This window comes from Poromitra crassiceps, assembly GCF_964638095.1.
Source record: "Poromitra crassiceps genome assembly, chromosome: 1".
In the NCBI taxonomy this organism is placed as follows: domain Eukaryota; kingdom Metazoa; phylum Chordata; class Actinopteri; order Beryciformes; family Melamphaidae; genus Poromitra; species Poromitra crassiceps.
In genome coordinates, this window is record NC_139623.1 from 8772212 (window position 1) to 8789208 (window position 16997).

Sequence of the window (16997 nt, forward strand, 5' to 3'; positions counted from 1 at the left end):
GAGTGTTGTCCTCAGTACCAATAACTGGGCACGGGACACTGCTGTGCATTCCCTATTGCATGGTGCTACAGCAAACAAATCGCTGTGTGACGCTGAGCTAAGTCTGAACCACAGCAGATTCTCCAGGCGGGGGAAGGAAGGCTCCTGACCGTGAATTTTTGTATTTTGTCACGGGTGACTTCAGTCAACCAGCAAGACCTGGACATCTTCCATTCCCATGACATAGTAAGATCTAAAAATACCTCTGTCAGAGACCAGAGGAGTCAGGAGGAGAGCGGAGACATCAGAGATCCAGCAATTATTGTAAGACGATGTAATAAAACCATTAAGACACAAAGGTACACAAAAGCTATAAAATATAATGGGTAATATAGTGGAGTATTAGATGAGTAAAACCAGCTGTAACCAATCAAATGTGTGCTCTGTATGTCTGTGTGTGCCTTTTTTTGCTTGTGCTTGTGCGTGCGTGCATGCGTGTGTGTGTTTAGCCATTTGGTACCTGCACTCCTGCAGTATATCAAATTACATCCCAGGCTACAAAAACGAATTCTTCCATGTAGAAAAACAACATATATGTTTTTTTTTATATAGATTACACATAAATTGTCCATTATTTTTGACAAACACACTAGAGGCCAAAGTCAGGGTTAGACATTCCTAATCATCAGCACATAATTTAATAGGTACTTACAGTAAGACTTCCATATGGGTGGTTGGTAGTCCTCAGGGTCTGAAAACCATAACAAAGAAAATGTATATTATGAACTGCAGTGTTACTAGACTGTGACCTGATATTTTCTCTCATTAAAATCTCAATTTGTATTCCCTTCCCTGTGGATTGACTGTGAGCACTTCAGCATGGTTATGTCAGTGTTGCTCATTTCCCTGTTATAATTGTGCATATGCATAGGGCCCCCCACTGTGCAGCTGCCTCTTGAGATGCACCAGTGAATACACTTGTATTCACTGCCCCTGCTTCAAGGACAATCAATACAGATATTCGCTTGTTTCACTTACCATCCCACTGGCACACACCAGATCAGTATTGCCCACCGGCAAGTTCCCTAAAACATACAACTCTATTCTGAGTTGTAATTGATAAGAATGCAAACACACCAAATTAAATTAAGGAAAGAAAATACAATACTCAACAACACCCATGGGATGGTTTTCCTCTGGCAAAAGTTGGGTTTAATATTGTGTTGTTAATGTCTGATTAGGTGATTGTGATCACATTCCTGGAATATCTACAGTTATGAATGGAACCTCTTCAGGCTCAATCTGGCATCATGCATACTGACATGTGGTCGAACCTCTGTATCTGTGATCATTGACAGAGGTGCAGGAAGATGGTGGTGTCCAAGAGATGACAATACTTTTTTCATACCCATCCAACAGTGCGAGCTGTCCACACATCAACATCCATTTGAAAAGAACAGGAGAGGTGATGAGGCAAGCATCCTGTAGCAACTGATAATGTAATAACATGGGTAATAATAACTTACCAAAATGTCATAAACATGTCCCACTAAATTAGTCTAAAGTATAGTAAAATCTGTTAACGTAATAAAGTGCCGGATAATGTAACATTTATTCAGCAATTTATCTATTTATTTTTACAATTTTCTCTCACGTTCTCTCCCCAATTGTACTTGGCCAATTCCCCCTGCTGTCCCGGTCGTTGCTCCACCCCCTCTGGGGAGAGTTAGACTAGCACATGCTTCCTCCAATACATGTGCAGTCGGCAGCCACTTCTTTTCACCTGACAGCGAGGAGTTTCCCCGGCAGGACGTAGCGCGTGGGACGATCACGCTGTTCCCCTCAGTTCCCCCCCCCCCCCCCCCCCCCCCCCGTCCAAACAGGCGCCCCGACTGACCAAAGGAGGCACTAGTGCAGCGGCCAGGACTCATACCCATAATCTGGCTTCCCACCCACAGACGCAGCCAATTGTGCCTGTATAGATGCTCGATCAAGCCGGAGGTAGTCTCAACACCAGACCCATGAGCTGATACACTACGTTACTACATGCTGCAGATCTCTCTCTGGGTCTGGGACTGGGACTCACCGCTCCCCCAGGGGATGGGTCAAATGTGGAGAACAAATTTCACACATTGTGTGACAATCAGTGGGACTTTACCTTTACTTTAGCTTACACTCCTCTCACCAAACTGGGCACGGAATCTTGGCCAGTGATTGGTGAGTGAGTGATGGATTCACCATTCACCAATCAGTAACAACTTTGCGATCAGGGAGGCCCACCCATCCCCCCACCCACCCTGAGACTGCCCATCTAACTCACTGCTGCAACATCGAGCATTGGTGCTACGACCTGTCACTCATTCAATTTCAAACCCCTAGACCCGCCCTCAAATACCATCTGTGGCTGTGAATTGGCACAGCGCAGCGATTCAATGTAATATTTGAGTCTGGGGAGAGAGAGAGACTAAGCCGGAGGTAACATGGGGGCTCGAACCTGCAACCCTCGTGTTGGTAGGTACGGAATCTACCGCTGCACTACCTGGAAATCCATTTGTCCGGCAATTGATTAATAAATTACAGCATAATAATAGTATTATATTATCTGTAGTATTACATTATCTGGCAATTTATTACATTAACATTATTTCAGCGAGCTGGCAAAGCGGGAGAAGCCTCGAGGGCGAGCCATTTGCAGTTATATTATATCCTATTGCTTCATAAAGGGTGTATTTTAAACTGATGATGTAATAATAATGTTGACTTATCATGTTACAATTCATAATAGATGACTGCAATTAAATGACTTGACTTATTATAGTACTTGAATTATCTCATCAGCAAAAAAAATGGTACACCCCAAGTAATAATCCCCTCCTCAAGTAATAATTGTTGCTTATTGCAATGAGGTGATGTTTTCACATGATCAGGAAACAGGCTACAATTTTGACCCATATAGATTAACATTTGTATTACAGTTATTACATTATTGCACTGTGGGATGTGTTGGAAGGACCAAATGATGTCAGTCAAGGAGACACAGCTCACATAGACAGAAGATTGTACATTCCAAATGCACACAATATTATCTACCATAAGTGCATAGGCTTCCTCAGTCTTTCAGAGGCCTAATATCATCAAGATAACGACTAGGGGTTGTGTCCCCAATGAATCACGACACTCCCATACATCAGCCAGCAGCCCCTCTGCCAGAAGACTCCATTGACAGGTGGAGTTATAGGCTGTGGCGTGACCAATCCATCACACTGCTCCAGAGGACACACACTCTTCATTTAAAACATTGCTGTCCATTCATCAGCACATCAGCAGCACCACGGCCCACAGTCTGGAGGGGCCAAAGCACACCTGAGTGGGGGGAGGGAGGGAGGGAGGGAGGGAGGGAGGGGTGAGGTGGATGGACACCTATGGGCACTTGTTGGAGGATGTGGGCACTGGGCAGAAATATGTGATACACTGAATGGAACTCATGCAGGTCTTCAGTTTCCGTTGATTTATTTAACAGGGAAAAAAGCATACAAACACCATGAAGGTCGTTCAAATACTTTTGAACGCTACTCCAGCAAAAATGCTGGTTTTCAGAGGGTTCCTGTCCTGCAGCAATAGAACAAAGAGATAGTTATTTAGAAAGGGGGGAAAAGATATAGGAAAATTTGGGGGGAAAAGGGAGGATCTCAGTGACTGCAGTGCCAGTCTCTATATATTCCTATTTCAGTCTTGTAGAAAAGGGTCCATAATGGCCCACCGTCAGGCCTGTTCTTGGGGCAGTCGACGCCCACGAGCCGGCGCGCCAACGACGTAATGATGATGACATCATCAACGATGACAATGACGATGTCATAGCATAGAGTTCACCTGGGAGGTCATCGGCGATGTCAGACATAACGCTGATGATGTCATAGCTCCCTGGACGTTGTGACATCACAAACGTGGGGATATAAACAAAGTGTTCTGTGACGCTATAGATTCCTTCTACTTCCATACTTCTTCCGGTATTCTTACTCCCTACTACCCTTCATAATGTCAACCATTAGCACGACCAAATCCGAACCCGAGCTGAATCCTGGCTATCTTACAACCAGCCAGGCCCTGGTGACCGACTGCCTTACACCCAGCCAGGTCACGAGTGGTATTTCAACCGCGTCCGAGGACCGACATCTCGGTCCCTATCTCCATCCCTGTGATTCTGACCGATCACAGCCCGTGAGCCCTCATCCACGATCCAGCACACTTCACGAGGCAAGCCCAAAAGCTTCGCCCCCAGCAAGCCCACAAGCTTCGCTACAGTCTATTTGACTGACAGACATAGTGTATTTTCTCCAAGCTGCTTTCTCTGCTCTCTGGCAGAGGAAAGAAGAGCTTGACAGGAGAATGATGGTAAAATCATCACCAATAGCTCATGATTGCGTCTCTTAATGAAGACACGTTTACTTCAGCAAGAGTAAAATTTATTATGCCGCAAAGACATTATGTAAGTGACTGATAAAAAAGAGACAATGGACACGTGTGACAGCTCCATTGAGAAGAGGATGTTTTAAGGGCTACTGTAATGGAACGCCTACGGAGAAAGGCTGTCTTCACATACGATTGATTAGCCCGCAGGCTCAATTTGCTGATGTCGTATTGTATTGAAAATGTATTGTCCTCAGAAACACTGGAGCTCTGTCATTGCACCCCTGCACTGGCAAACGCTCTGAATGATTTATTGTACTGCGGCTTGTTTAAAGAATGTGATTTCATCTGGCTGACTGCCAAATAGTGTTGTTTCAATCGGATTATTTTTAATGAGTAATGCCGTCTCAGTCTGGACTGCTGCAGCTGCTTTAGCTTGGGGTGGCTCTGCTTCTGATGCAATCACTGGCGCACACACTCACACACACATCCAAGCACAAACGCACACGCACAAGCGCGCACGCAAACACAAGCGCGCACGCAAACACAAGCGCGCGCACACACACACGCACACACACACACGCACACACGCACACACACGCACACGCACACATCCAAGCATGAATGCACATGCACACACACATGGGTGGACACGCGCACACACACAAATACAAAGGACATCAAAAGGAATTTCAAAGTGGCATTGAGTTTGTGCTATGTCTGTTGATCAGGGGGGATTTGAAATTCTGGAACAGCTGGAGGGTCCTTTCCCTGAAGAGACAGCTATTAATTGTGTTGCCCTCCATTACTCGCCAGTCAGAGACATTCGATAAATTAATTACCGACGGGTGTTTGCTTTGGTGACAAAGAGAATATGTGATGAATAAAGATCAAGCTTGCCTAAGACTTCATCCCTTGAGAGAACTTCTGCTCACTAAAGATTCTCCTTCAGCACATGCACAGTTGCTAGTGGTAATGGCTGAGAGTAGCACAACACATTTAGAGCATTTGTGACCTACAAAGAATTATGCCTGCAAATGATCATTTTAGTTCATTTTAATGAAAGAGACCAGATGGTACGAGAGAACGAAACAATTGGATCCACACATCCAGATACCTGCAACACAGCATAATATTATGCTTTGCAAGGGAGCCCTGTCATCCTACCCATATGGAGAGCTAGACCAAATAGTAACACATGTAAACACACAAGCACACGCACATGCACACACATTCAACAGTTCCATTCCCATTCACTTTAGTAGCCACAGTAAGTTATCAGATTACATAATGAGGAATTCGAGTTAGTGCAAGTATGCAGCGTAGCGGTCTCCTGGCTGATGATGAACACCAGGAAGCGGAAGGACTCCACAGTGTTAACTGGGGAGTCACTGAGGGTGATGGGGGAGGGTGTGGCTGTGTTCCTCCAGTAGTCCACAACCCATCTCACCTGTCTTAGGCGTTGAACTCCAGGTAGTTTTGACTGCAAAAAGAAGTCATCAGATGGTCGATCTCCCACCTGTACACCGACTCATCTCCATCAGAGATGAGCCCTATGAGGGTGGTGTCATCAACAGGACGCCGCCCTGGGCAGCTCCTGTGCTGATGGTCCGGGAGTCGGTGACATGTTTCCCCAGTTTTACGTGCTGCTTCCTGTCAGTCAGGAAGTCTGTGGACCATCTGCAGATGGAGTCGGGCAGGTCCGGCTGGGAGAGCTTCTCGTGCAGCTTCTCGTGCACCGGGATGATCGTATCGAAGGCCGAGCTAAAGTCCACGAACAGGATCCTGTCGTAGGTTCCTGCAGTGTCCAGGTGCACGAGGATGGAGTGGAGGGCCATGGTTCCTGCAGTGTCCAGGTGCACGAGGATGGAGTGGAGGGCCATGGTTCCTGCAGTGTCCAGGTGCACGAGGATGGAGTGGAGGGCCATGGTTCCTGCAGTGTCCAGGTGCACGAGGATGGAGTGGAGGGCCATGGTTCCTGCAGTGTCCAGGTGCACGAGGATGGAGTGGAGGGCCATGGTTATAGCATCATCTACACACTTGTTGGCTCTGTAGGCGAACTGCAGGTGGTCCAGGAGTGGGTACGGATTTGAGGAAGGATGCCAAAAACCAAACGAACAGCAAATCATCTCACAGCCAGTAACAAAGACCTTCTTCCACCTGGTGTATCAACAAATGTCCACCTCCCTATAGCTTTGCTACATTTCATTGTTTGATTGGCACTTATTGTTACATTTTAAGGTTGTATGTTTTATGCTGTGATCTAGGTTTAACTTGAGTCCCTGGGTTACCTGGGTGCTACCCAGGCCAGCAGTTTAGCTAACACTACTAAATTGTCAATTTAGCCTATTTTACCATTTTATAACGCCTATACAAATCATTTCTAATCTACAAATCTACAAATAATTTTGTAACACCTTGATTAACCATCTTATGTATGCGGATGACCTGGCGATCTTCTCCCCCAACAGCGCTGGGTTTCAACATCTGCTGAATATCTGTTCTGATTACGGGGTCCAATTTGATGTGAAATACAATGCTAAGAAGAGTGTTGTTATGATCTGTAGAACGAAAGAGGACCGGGATCTTGTTTTTCCTGTTTTTCTTTTGTCTGAGCATGCTCTATGTGTCTGTGACAAAACCAAATATCTGGGCCACTTCATCACTGACCATATGGGTGATGATGATGATATGTATAGACAGCGACGTGTGTTATACATTCAGGCTAACATGTTGGTCAGGAAATTCCACTCCTGTTCTGATGATGTGAAGATCACACTCTTTAGGGCTTACTGTACCCCTATCTATACTGCCCCCTTGTGGGTAAAGTTTAAGAAGGCGAGCATGCATAAACTTCAGGTTGCCTATAATGACTGCATGCGCATCTTGCTGAAAAAGCCCAGGTGGAGCAGTGCTAGTGACCTGTTCTGTAAGGCGGGGGTGGCCACTTTCCAGGCGCTCCTGAGAAATCTGAGGTACAGGTTCATCTGTAGATTGAACGTGTCTCAGAATGCCATTATTAAGTTGCTCACTGATCCTGTGCTAAGCACTGTGAGATACCAGTCACATATGTGGAAACTCTGGTATGATTCTCTTTTATAATGTACTTTTGTTCTTTTATTGTGCTCTTATGTGCTTTTTGTAATTGTGTAGACATCTATGGACCAAGTGTCTGTCAATAAAGGTTCGATTGATATAGCGGCAAAGCTGTTTCAACCTAATCTGTCAGCATCAACTTCAGCCTTTTCGGCATTTTGATTATTTGACTTTTGGTGATCACAGCAGTTGCCATCGCCATGGGTCGTCGTCCTGCTTAGCCACTAGCATAGCCACTTGCTTAGCCTAACCTATTATTCTTCAGTGTCTACCTTAGTCTTCAGATTCAGATTATTTTCACAAAATACTCCAAAGGACTGTAGGCAGCCTGATAACCTGTGCAATGACAAGTTTGTACCTCCAACAGAGTTGGGGCCAATGAGTTTGAAGTGGTCAACTTTCCACGGCCACTAGCCAAAAAGGGGCGTGGGTGTCGCCAATCACAAAAAGGCGCCTAACTTCCAAACAGATTCACGTAACACAAAAATACTTTGTAGAAAGGTTGGTCATATGCCAAGGAAAGGAAAGGTTTCCAACAATCCAATTTGCCGTTTTCAGCGTGTAGCAACGAGCTAGCGTGTAGGTTTCTGCCGTTAGCTTGCTAGCTAGTTAGCGTTGTTGTTTTCACTGGGGCGGCAGGGCACTATTTACAGCGAAACACAGGGAGGAGGGAGCGGAAGCCGCTCTGAATGACATGGTCGGAGCCAATGACAGACCAATGACAGAGTTTGTAATAAGCCGGGAGCGGACATCCGGCTGCCACCGAAACAGTCGCTCCAATGGGAGAGCAGAGTAGAGCAGGAGAGGGTTTATCCCAGTTGCCTGTTTCCGCGGCGCCAGACTCCTTGGATGGAAGGGAGAGGAGGATGGCCAGCGAGACTAACAAGGAACAAACTGATTAACTCTCCACGCTTGACCATAACATGCTCTTAGATTGTCTTGAAAACTACATTGGTATTAGACTATTCGAGGATGTGCATTAGTGGGTTATGTCCAACCCATGCGTTGTGCCTTCCACAACAATATGAGTACTGTAATGTGGACTTTGGCGTACCACAGGGCTCTGTTGTGGGCCCATTGCTAATCTGTATGTACACTGATGACACTCAAATATGCCCATTAAACTGAATGACTGCTCCCGATTTCTAAATGTAGAGGCGATTATCTGAAGTCAAATGATGGATGTCACTAAACTCCTTGCTTCTCAATGCCACAAAACAGAGATGTTACAGGTAACTGTCTGATACTTCAACAAACGTGCTGTTACAATCAATACTCTGGTTTTAGTCACGCATCGAAGATATAACAAAAAATGCAACCAACATTGCTGTAACAATGCAGACACAAACCTTAGTGCATTTAACTGTACTGTAAACATTTACATTGAAGATGTCTAATACAGTATAGATGTCTTTAAATCCAGGCTAAAAACCTACTTAGTTTTATTTGGCTAACCTTAGTGTTGCACGTACCTGTTAGTGACTCAATCTCTTCATTGAGCAATGTTGAGTTACAGTAAGTTAGCACTAGTGCAGGTTCTTGCCCATGGAAATATTTGGTGTGTCCTATTTTCCCAGTCTATGTGTAGCTGTTCATTCATGTTGGTGCGTGTCTGTATGCGTCTGTGTGTATGGGTGCGTCTCCTATCTCTTTTCGTGTCAGAGCTGTGACTGCGGCTGGCGAGCATTGGTGTTGTGCCTCTGGTGATAGTTGTTGTCCATGGTGACTGAGCATCCCTGTCACCAGGTATGTTGTTCCTATATGATGACCTTGATGACGACAGTAACAGTGGTGACAAAGTTGGCACTGATGCCCCATTTCAACCAAGTTATTGTGTTTATTCTGTGTATTCTCTTTATGTTCAGTTGTATTATCACTTTTTGTCATCTTTGTTTGCCCACTGTTGGCACAGTATGCCTGTCTGTCCTGGAAGAAGGATCCCTCTCTGTGACCCTTGCCAATGTCCCCCAAGGTTGCCAAGGTTTTTCCTTATTTTCACTAAGGTTGTTATTTGTTGATGTTGTGAATCCCTTTGAGACAGATTATTAGGGGACATTCACACGAAAAGCGCTTTTTTCAGTCAGAACGCTATGAAAATCATGTCGAGGGCGCTTCCATTGTGCACAAAACTCAGCGCACGGAGTGTTTTTAAATAAACTGCAGCTCGACTCGGCCACTATGCGGCCTCGCCCGCAACTCGGCTGCTCCTGGGCCTCGCCTGCTCTATTGACATGCGCAGTGCACGATGGACCCTTTTCACGGGGGCCATTTTGTGTAATAAACACAGGTGCAAGCAAAACACTAATTAGGGTTTCTAAATTCCAATCATGGAAGTTTGAAACCCTCATTAGTGTTTTGCTTGCACCTGTGTTTACCCTGCCTTTTCGACACAAAATGGCCCCCGTGAGAAGGATCTATTGCTCAACTTCGCATCACTTATGACTCATGACATCACAATTGCTCGAGTGACCATCACTGATCACATCATGGAGTGCTTGAGTGACGTCACTCATCTTCGGCATCGCCCGCAGCTCGGCTGCTGCGTGGCCTCGCCTGCCCTATTGGCATGCGCAGCGCATATTTGCCCAACTTCGCATCACTGATGACATCCCTATGCTCTTATGACATTACTGATGAATGATGTCACAATGCCTATGACATCATCAGTGATGTCATAAGATGTGGTCAATAATGATGTCACTGATGACATCACTGATGACATCATCAGTGGGACAAAACATTTAACAAACAGACAAAGCCCACTTGCTCCCTTTTATATGATGATACAAAATAATTGATAGCATCAACATTTTAAAGGGTAACTTTTAAGTCATTGATTGAACCAATTGTTCTTAACAATTTTACACTATCACAAACTACAACACCAACACCCCCAAACCCCCCACCCCACCACGCCTCCCATGCTGCATTGCACAAGCATGCATGCACGCAGGCACACACACACACACACACACCTGACCATCATGTCAGATGGGTGCAGCAGAGCTCCTGCAGGGGAGCCATCTGTGTATTACAGTGGTCCAAAACAAGCATTTGAACACAGTCTTTACTTAATCATCCATTGACCAGATCATGTGACAGGTATGACAGCCTCTGTGACAGTGTGACTGGTGTTTGGTTGTGTATTGGGCAGGAGACTAGACTACTGGCATATGCACAACCAGTCACTCAATATACATGATGTCACTAATCCAGTTCTAAATGATTCACAAAGGAACACAAACAGAAGCAGGGCAAAATATGCTGCCTAGGACTTTGAGAGGAACAACAGCATGTGCTAGAAAACACATGTAGGATCCTGCTGAGGAGCAGTGTGTCTCTCACTGTGCTAGACTGTAATACAATACTATAACACTATACTATACTACTATACTATAATAATAAAATGTAATACATGGCTGTGATTCTGCCTCAGGAGCAGTGTGTCTCTCACTGTGCTAGACTGTAATACAATAATATAACACTATACTATACTACTATACTATAATAAAATGTAATACATGGCTGTGATTCTGCCTCAGGAGCAGTGTGTCTCTCACTGTGCTAGACTGCAATACAATACTATAATACTAATACTATACCACTACTATGCTATAATACAATGTAATACATGGCTGTGATTCTGCCTCCCTGTCTAATTTGGTCATTTCAGGCCTAGGCATACTTTCATGTTCTATCCCTCAATTTATTTTTCAAAGCTTAATTTCCAGGAGCTGTCTGGCCAATGGCATGTTGCTACAGTACACATGTTTCTGTGCCCACTCCTGCCAAGAGTGCATAGGAATCTCCCAGGTCTCATTTAGAAGAAATTAGCTTTCTGGGGAAAGGAAAAGATTGCAACACATACTGCATGTTGCAATCTTTTCCTTCCTTACAGCATATCTCTTTGTATTTAGTTGTTAGTGCCTAGGATGTAGGGTTATAGCAATTATGTTCCTTTATCTCCTGTGTAATGAGGTTGTATAGCTAACAATATTATAGACTATTATCTACAGTGAAGATTTATGAAATGGTTTGCATGCTTATGCCTGTTCCCTGTGGTGTAATATTGTTGCAAGAAGCACAATACCGTATAAAATCAGTCAAAGAAAATCTGTATTTCCTTCCACAGTGTAATAATAGCATTCCATAGTGTAATTATCAACCCGAAAGATTACCATCAATCAATGATTATTGACAGATTTCCTTAGTGAACTTGGATGAACTTTTATCTCCTCCCTTTCCCTACTACTTCACAACGAAAAGCCAAGAAAACAAGATGGCTAGATAGACTTATCTTTAGAAACAGCCAGAGCAGGGGGACTAATATGGAGCAGAATTTGAGCATGGATTCATTTTTGAGCCCCATGCCTTATAGACAAGATTATTCAAATGTTGTGTCTGGCTGCCAAAAAGCTCTGCACGAAAAATAATGATACCCTTGTGACAACCACTCTATCCCTGGCGGCAGTGCAGCTTGTAACCTCTGATAATTATATTGAAAGCCCAACAGTAATGACAACCCTTCAAGCCACAGAAAGAAAAGACTTTCCTCTTAAAGCAGCAGTGGTCAAACGTAAATCCACTGCTTTCGGCAACACACACACACACACACACACACACATACACACACACACACACACACACACACACACACACACACACACACACACACACACACACACACACACACACACACACACACACACACACACACACCACACACATACACACACACACACACACACACACACACACACACACACACACACACACACACACACACACACACACACACAGATAATGCTTTGTGAAGCATGTGGTTTCCGCAGGCTATATCAGCTTGGAACGATTGTCACTCCCATTGGGCAGTACCTTGGGAAATGTGACTCCAGCTGTGTGGTGTGGTTTGGGATGCAGAGGAAAATAAAATAAACACTGCCTGTACTATGCCTTCACCATGTGATAAACCTACGTAACGATGCAATTGTGAATGCAGTGAGTAGGCTATTCTATTTTGACTTTTAATTTGTTGTTTACAGTAGGTGGAAAAAATACAACTACACATTTTCAAACGGTGACTGTTGATGGTATTGAGTGGAAACAGAAAACTTAGACCTAAGTGTAAATATAGTATTAAATACCCCCATTCCTCTTCTCACAGTATCTCTCCCTCTCTCTCTCTCTTGCTTACGCATACAGTACACACACCTCTCTCCCTGTTCATCATGAAACAGCACTGTGATAGTGGAGTTTGTACTTTATACCCTGGCAAACATGAGCAACGCTCTTTATCAACACAGACTAGAGTATACTGAAGCAGGCAGGGAACTAACTGCTGTTTCATTTTGGGTTTGTTTGGACAGCTGCAATCCCATTTTCAGTTCACATTCTGTGGAAACTGAACCCTGACATTTATGCAAATATATAATAGGTGCTACTCTCATTTTCACAATACCTCATTATTGTCAAATGGATTTTTAAATTTTGTGCAAACTGCAGCAGCGTGCACTGTAAATGATGTCACTACCATGAAATAATAGGTTAATTAGCCTATTTTCTAATGTCACAAGTCCCAGGCTGGGGCTGCATTTTGTAAAATGCCTGCCAAGTGGAAAGTCAACAAGGAAATGACGGAGATGATTGGCAATCTAAAGACAATATCCAAATCAAACCTCATGCAGGCTGCATCTCACAGCCTTGCAATCCCTCCACACGCAAAACGCTTTCACTCCCTCTAACATTTCCACCGCTGCTTCCAGAGGCAGTGTAGGGAATTGATGCATCTCACTTCATGTTTAATTGCTTGATCATGAGTCACTGAAAGCAACTTGAATTGCCTTTTTTATGTGTGAGACGACGATGAAGAGCCAGTCCTCCTGGTGGTGTTGTTGCAGTGGTTCTCAAGGACCCCAAAGAATGACACAAATTAGACCACGTCAGACCCCCAATTTGATACGATTTTGTCCCAGGATCCCCCATCTGATAAGATTTTAGCTTTTAGATGTTTTATTACAGAAAGTGTGAATCCCATGGCCAAAATAGCTACTTATTCTGTCATTGTGTTACTCATGGATGGAATTATAATCATTATAATAATTCGCCTTTTTGCTGGGGACCCCCTGGAGGTCCCTGGACCCCGAACAACTGGTGACTGGTGAGCACATAGGGTGATGTAGCCTACAAAGTAGCATAATGAGAAAAGTTTTCATGCGAACAGGCACTGATATGACATATTAACAATGCATGTGCACTTATTAGAAAAACACTTTTACTGAAGGAATGACAATAATAGTATTATTATTATTATGGTTGTTGTTGTTGTTGTTGTTGTTGTTGTTGTTGTATTATTATTATTATTATTATTATTATTATTATTATTATTATTATTATTATTATTATTATTATTATTATTATTATTATTATTATTATTATTATTATTTCAACTGTAGCCTATAGGTTCAGTGTATAGTTTCCGTAGGCTACAGTAGGTAGGCTACTTGAACTCTTACCAGAGGAGACAGATGAACCTGAGAGGCTGGAGTTGCTGGATGCTGCCATCCCAGTTGGTTTGACGGCTCGGTTAGTCCCGTTCGGTCAAGGTGCGCTCGCAGCGGCTCGTCCCCGGCGGAGCTTCCATTTCACTCACGTCTTGCGCGTCCCTCCCTGCTCTACCTCCAGATGACCGTACCGTACCGGTGACTATTTCATGTCTCGCTTCGTCTCAAGCGACCCGTTTCCCTTCGATTGCTCTTTCCCTCGTTTCCCTGTGCGCCGTGCAGGAAGCCTAGCTGCCGCATATAGGTGCTATCGTCAGGGTAAAAATAGTCAGGCAACCTACACGAACATTACCGTAAACTTGTGCTGCTGGTGTTCCCCAGCTGCGTTTCCACGAGCCATTCCCACAGACAGAAGCGACATAGCGTTAGATTACGTCTAGATTTGTTATCCCGTGTAAAAATGAAACGCACTGGGGCTGTAGGCTATGGTTTCCATGTGCCACTTTAAAGGATTGTAATAAACACACTACACTGCAGCGTAGACGCGCCTTCTTAAAGTGAAAGTTTGGAGGCAGGCTAGACCGCGGGTTCCCACGCGTGGCCTTTGGGGCTTTGGGTGTGAGGGTCCATTCCAGGCAGGGAGTGTATAGCAAAACCAGGAGACCTGAGAGAATAATACAATAAGGGTACAATTAGGGGTTAATGCTTAATAATAATTAACTAACCCTCAATTAACAGTCAACTATATGTATATCATCTAGTAATCATTTACTAATGGTGTTTACAAGTATTAATAATTATTTATAGTTTAGAGTTAGTTGATGGTTGGGTTAGTTTAGAGAATGTTTAGGGTTAATGTTAGTTCGCATCAGTAAGCATTAACTGAGCCCAGGGGTTTTCAAAGTCAGAGACGGTGTGCCTCCCTCCAGACAAAACTTGGAAAAAGGACCCCCACCCCCCTCGCTCGCTCAATTCCTGGATGCCTGGATCATGATTGTTATTTGATCCCATATAGACACTCAACAATTGAGCCAAGATAGCCTGATATTGCTGTTTGGCATGACTACACCAAATAGAAAAATGTCTGTCTGAAGGCATTTATTTGTTTCTGACTGGGAAAGTGGGGGGAAATTGTAAAATTCCACAAAACGACTGAATCTCTGAACTATCTATTTAACCAAATCACACACATTGGCGATGAGATCTCTAATGCAATATTTTTTCACTTTCATTCATTGAGCCTCCCCTTAAACTGCTGCCCCCCCCCCCCCCCCCCCCTTTCCCCACCTGGGAGGCCCGCCTCCCATTTTTAAAACCTCTGATGTAGCCTATAGGCTACCCTTATTGTAAAGTGTTACCAGAATTTCACCATCTTCACCGTTAGGATAGCCTACATAGTTAATCCAGTCATAGGCCTATAGCCTGCCTAATAGCCTGCCAAACAACCCCAAAGATGAGGGCCCTGCCCTTAAGTTGATCAGTTTAGGCCTGGGGCATGGTTTGGGGTCCTCAAGTTTGGGGCGAGACCATTGCTCATTAGACTTGAATTCACTGTCTGTTGTAGGCTAGGTCTCCATGGTTTTAGCCTGGTCCAGGCCCTCGAATCCATCCACTTACACAGAGTTGAGTTTGGCCAGAAACCTTTAATAATACTAGGGACTGGCCCTGCAGCTCGCATCCGCAGCTCGGCCGCTGTGCGGCCTTGCCCACAGCTCGGCTGCTGTGTGGCCAATGAGCATCACTGATGATGTCACAGTGGGATTTCATCAGTGGGATTTATGACATCTGATGATGTCACAGTGGGATTTATGACATCACTGATGATGTCACAGTGGGATTTCATCAGTGGGATTTATGACATCTGATGATGTCACAGTGGGATTTATGACATCACTGATGATGGCACCGTGGGATTTATGACATCACCTGATGATGTCACAGTGGATTTATGACATCACTGATGATGTCACAGTGGGATTTATGACATCATGTCACAGTGGGATTTATGACATCACAGTGGGACAGACAGAGAGACAGAGAAACAGACAGACAGAGCCCTAGCTCCCATTTATATACTGATGATGATGGTGATGATGATGATGATGATAGATAGAGACACCCGAACTTGCAGTCACTTCCTGTATCTGTGCCATGGAGGTTTCGCCACTGCCACGCCCCCTTAGGAGACTGGTCAGTCAATGAAGTTTCATACCATTGACAGACAGCCAATCACAAGCCGAGAACCACGCCAAAAACATTCTAAATTGAACCCCAGCTCACATCCTGTTGCAGTGTTTGCTATTGACAGGAAAAAGGAAAAAAGAGAAGCAGAGCACAGAGCAGGACTGACAATTCCGTGAAAACAGTCTATATTAAGGTCTCTGGTTTGGCTGCTCTTGCCTTGAAGATGGAAATGAGTGTGAGTTGACAATTCAGTCTGAATATCAGGCTAACATGCTTTGGCTTTCATACAGAATTCAGTAACAGTCTAGATCTATCAAATTAGAATCTTAAAAATATGATAAGAAGAAGAATATCAAGTGAACTAGTCCAAATGCTGACATGCTGTAGGCACAATGCACCACCTGTAAATAGCCTAATACAGGCTCACTCATTTTTAATAAAACGGAAAAACACTGAGGTAGGTTAATGATCCTCACGTGTCCATGTATATATATAGCTTATGGAGCATCAGACACCATGCAGCATGCTGATGTTGCTGATCTTTTGTGGTTAAAAAATATCCCCTGGCCTGCCCTGACTACCGAAAACGCACATGAGGATTGCTGGGTACAGCAACGCGCACCACGAACAGTGGCGCGCCTCAACAGCCCTCAACGCTAAAACACACACACACACACACACACACACACACACACACACACACACACACACACACACACACACACACACACACACACACACACACACACACACACACACACACACACACACACACACACACACACACACACACACACACACACACACACACACACACACAAAACAAGAAAC

At 44.4% G+C, this 16997-nt stretch overlaps 1 protein-coding gene across 2 annotated transcripts in view; it reads right to left on the reverse strand.

The window, feature by feature from the left end:
- chn2 (chimerin 2) overlaps nucleotides 1–14210 on the reverse strand; it is a 47927-nt gene extending 33717 nt beyond the window's left edge. Inside the window, exons 1-3 of one of the 2 annotated variants that reach the window (XM_083640112.1) lie at nucleotides 13995–14210; nucleotides 692–730; nucleotides 500–549 (exon numbers count right to left, since the gene is read on the reverse strand). In XM_083640112.1, the coding sequence (XP_083496238.1) occupies nucleotides 500–549; nucleotides 692–705 (64 nt within the window). In that variant the 5' untranslated portion in view covers nucleotides 706–730; nucleotides 13995–14210. The remainder of the gene's footprint in view (nucleotides 1–499; nucleotides 550–691; nucleotides 731–13994) is intronic. The other variant, XM_083640111.1, reaches the window with a different exon arrangement.
- Between the last annotated feature and the right edge of the window lie 2787 nt (nucleotides 14211–16997).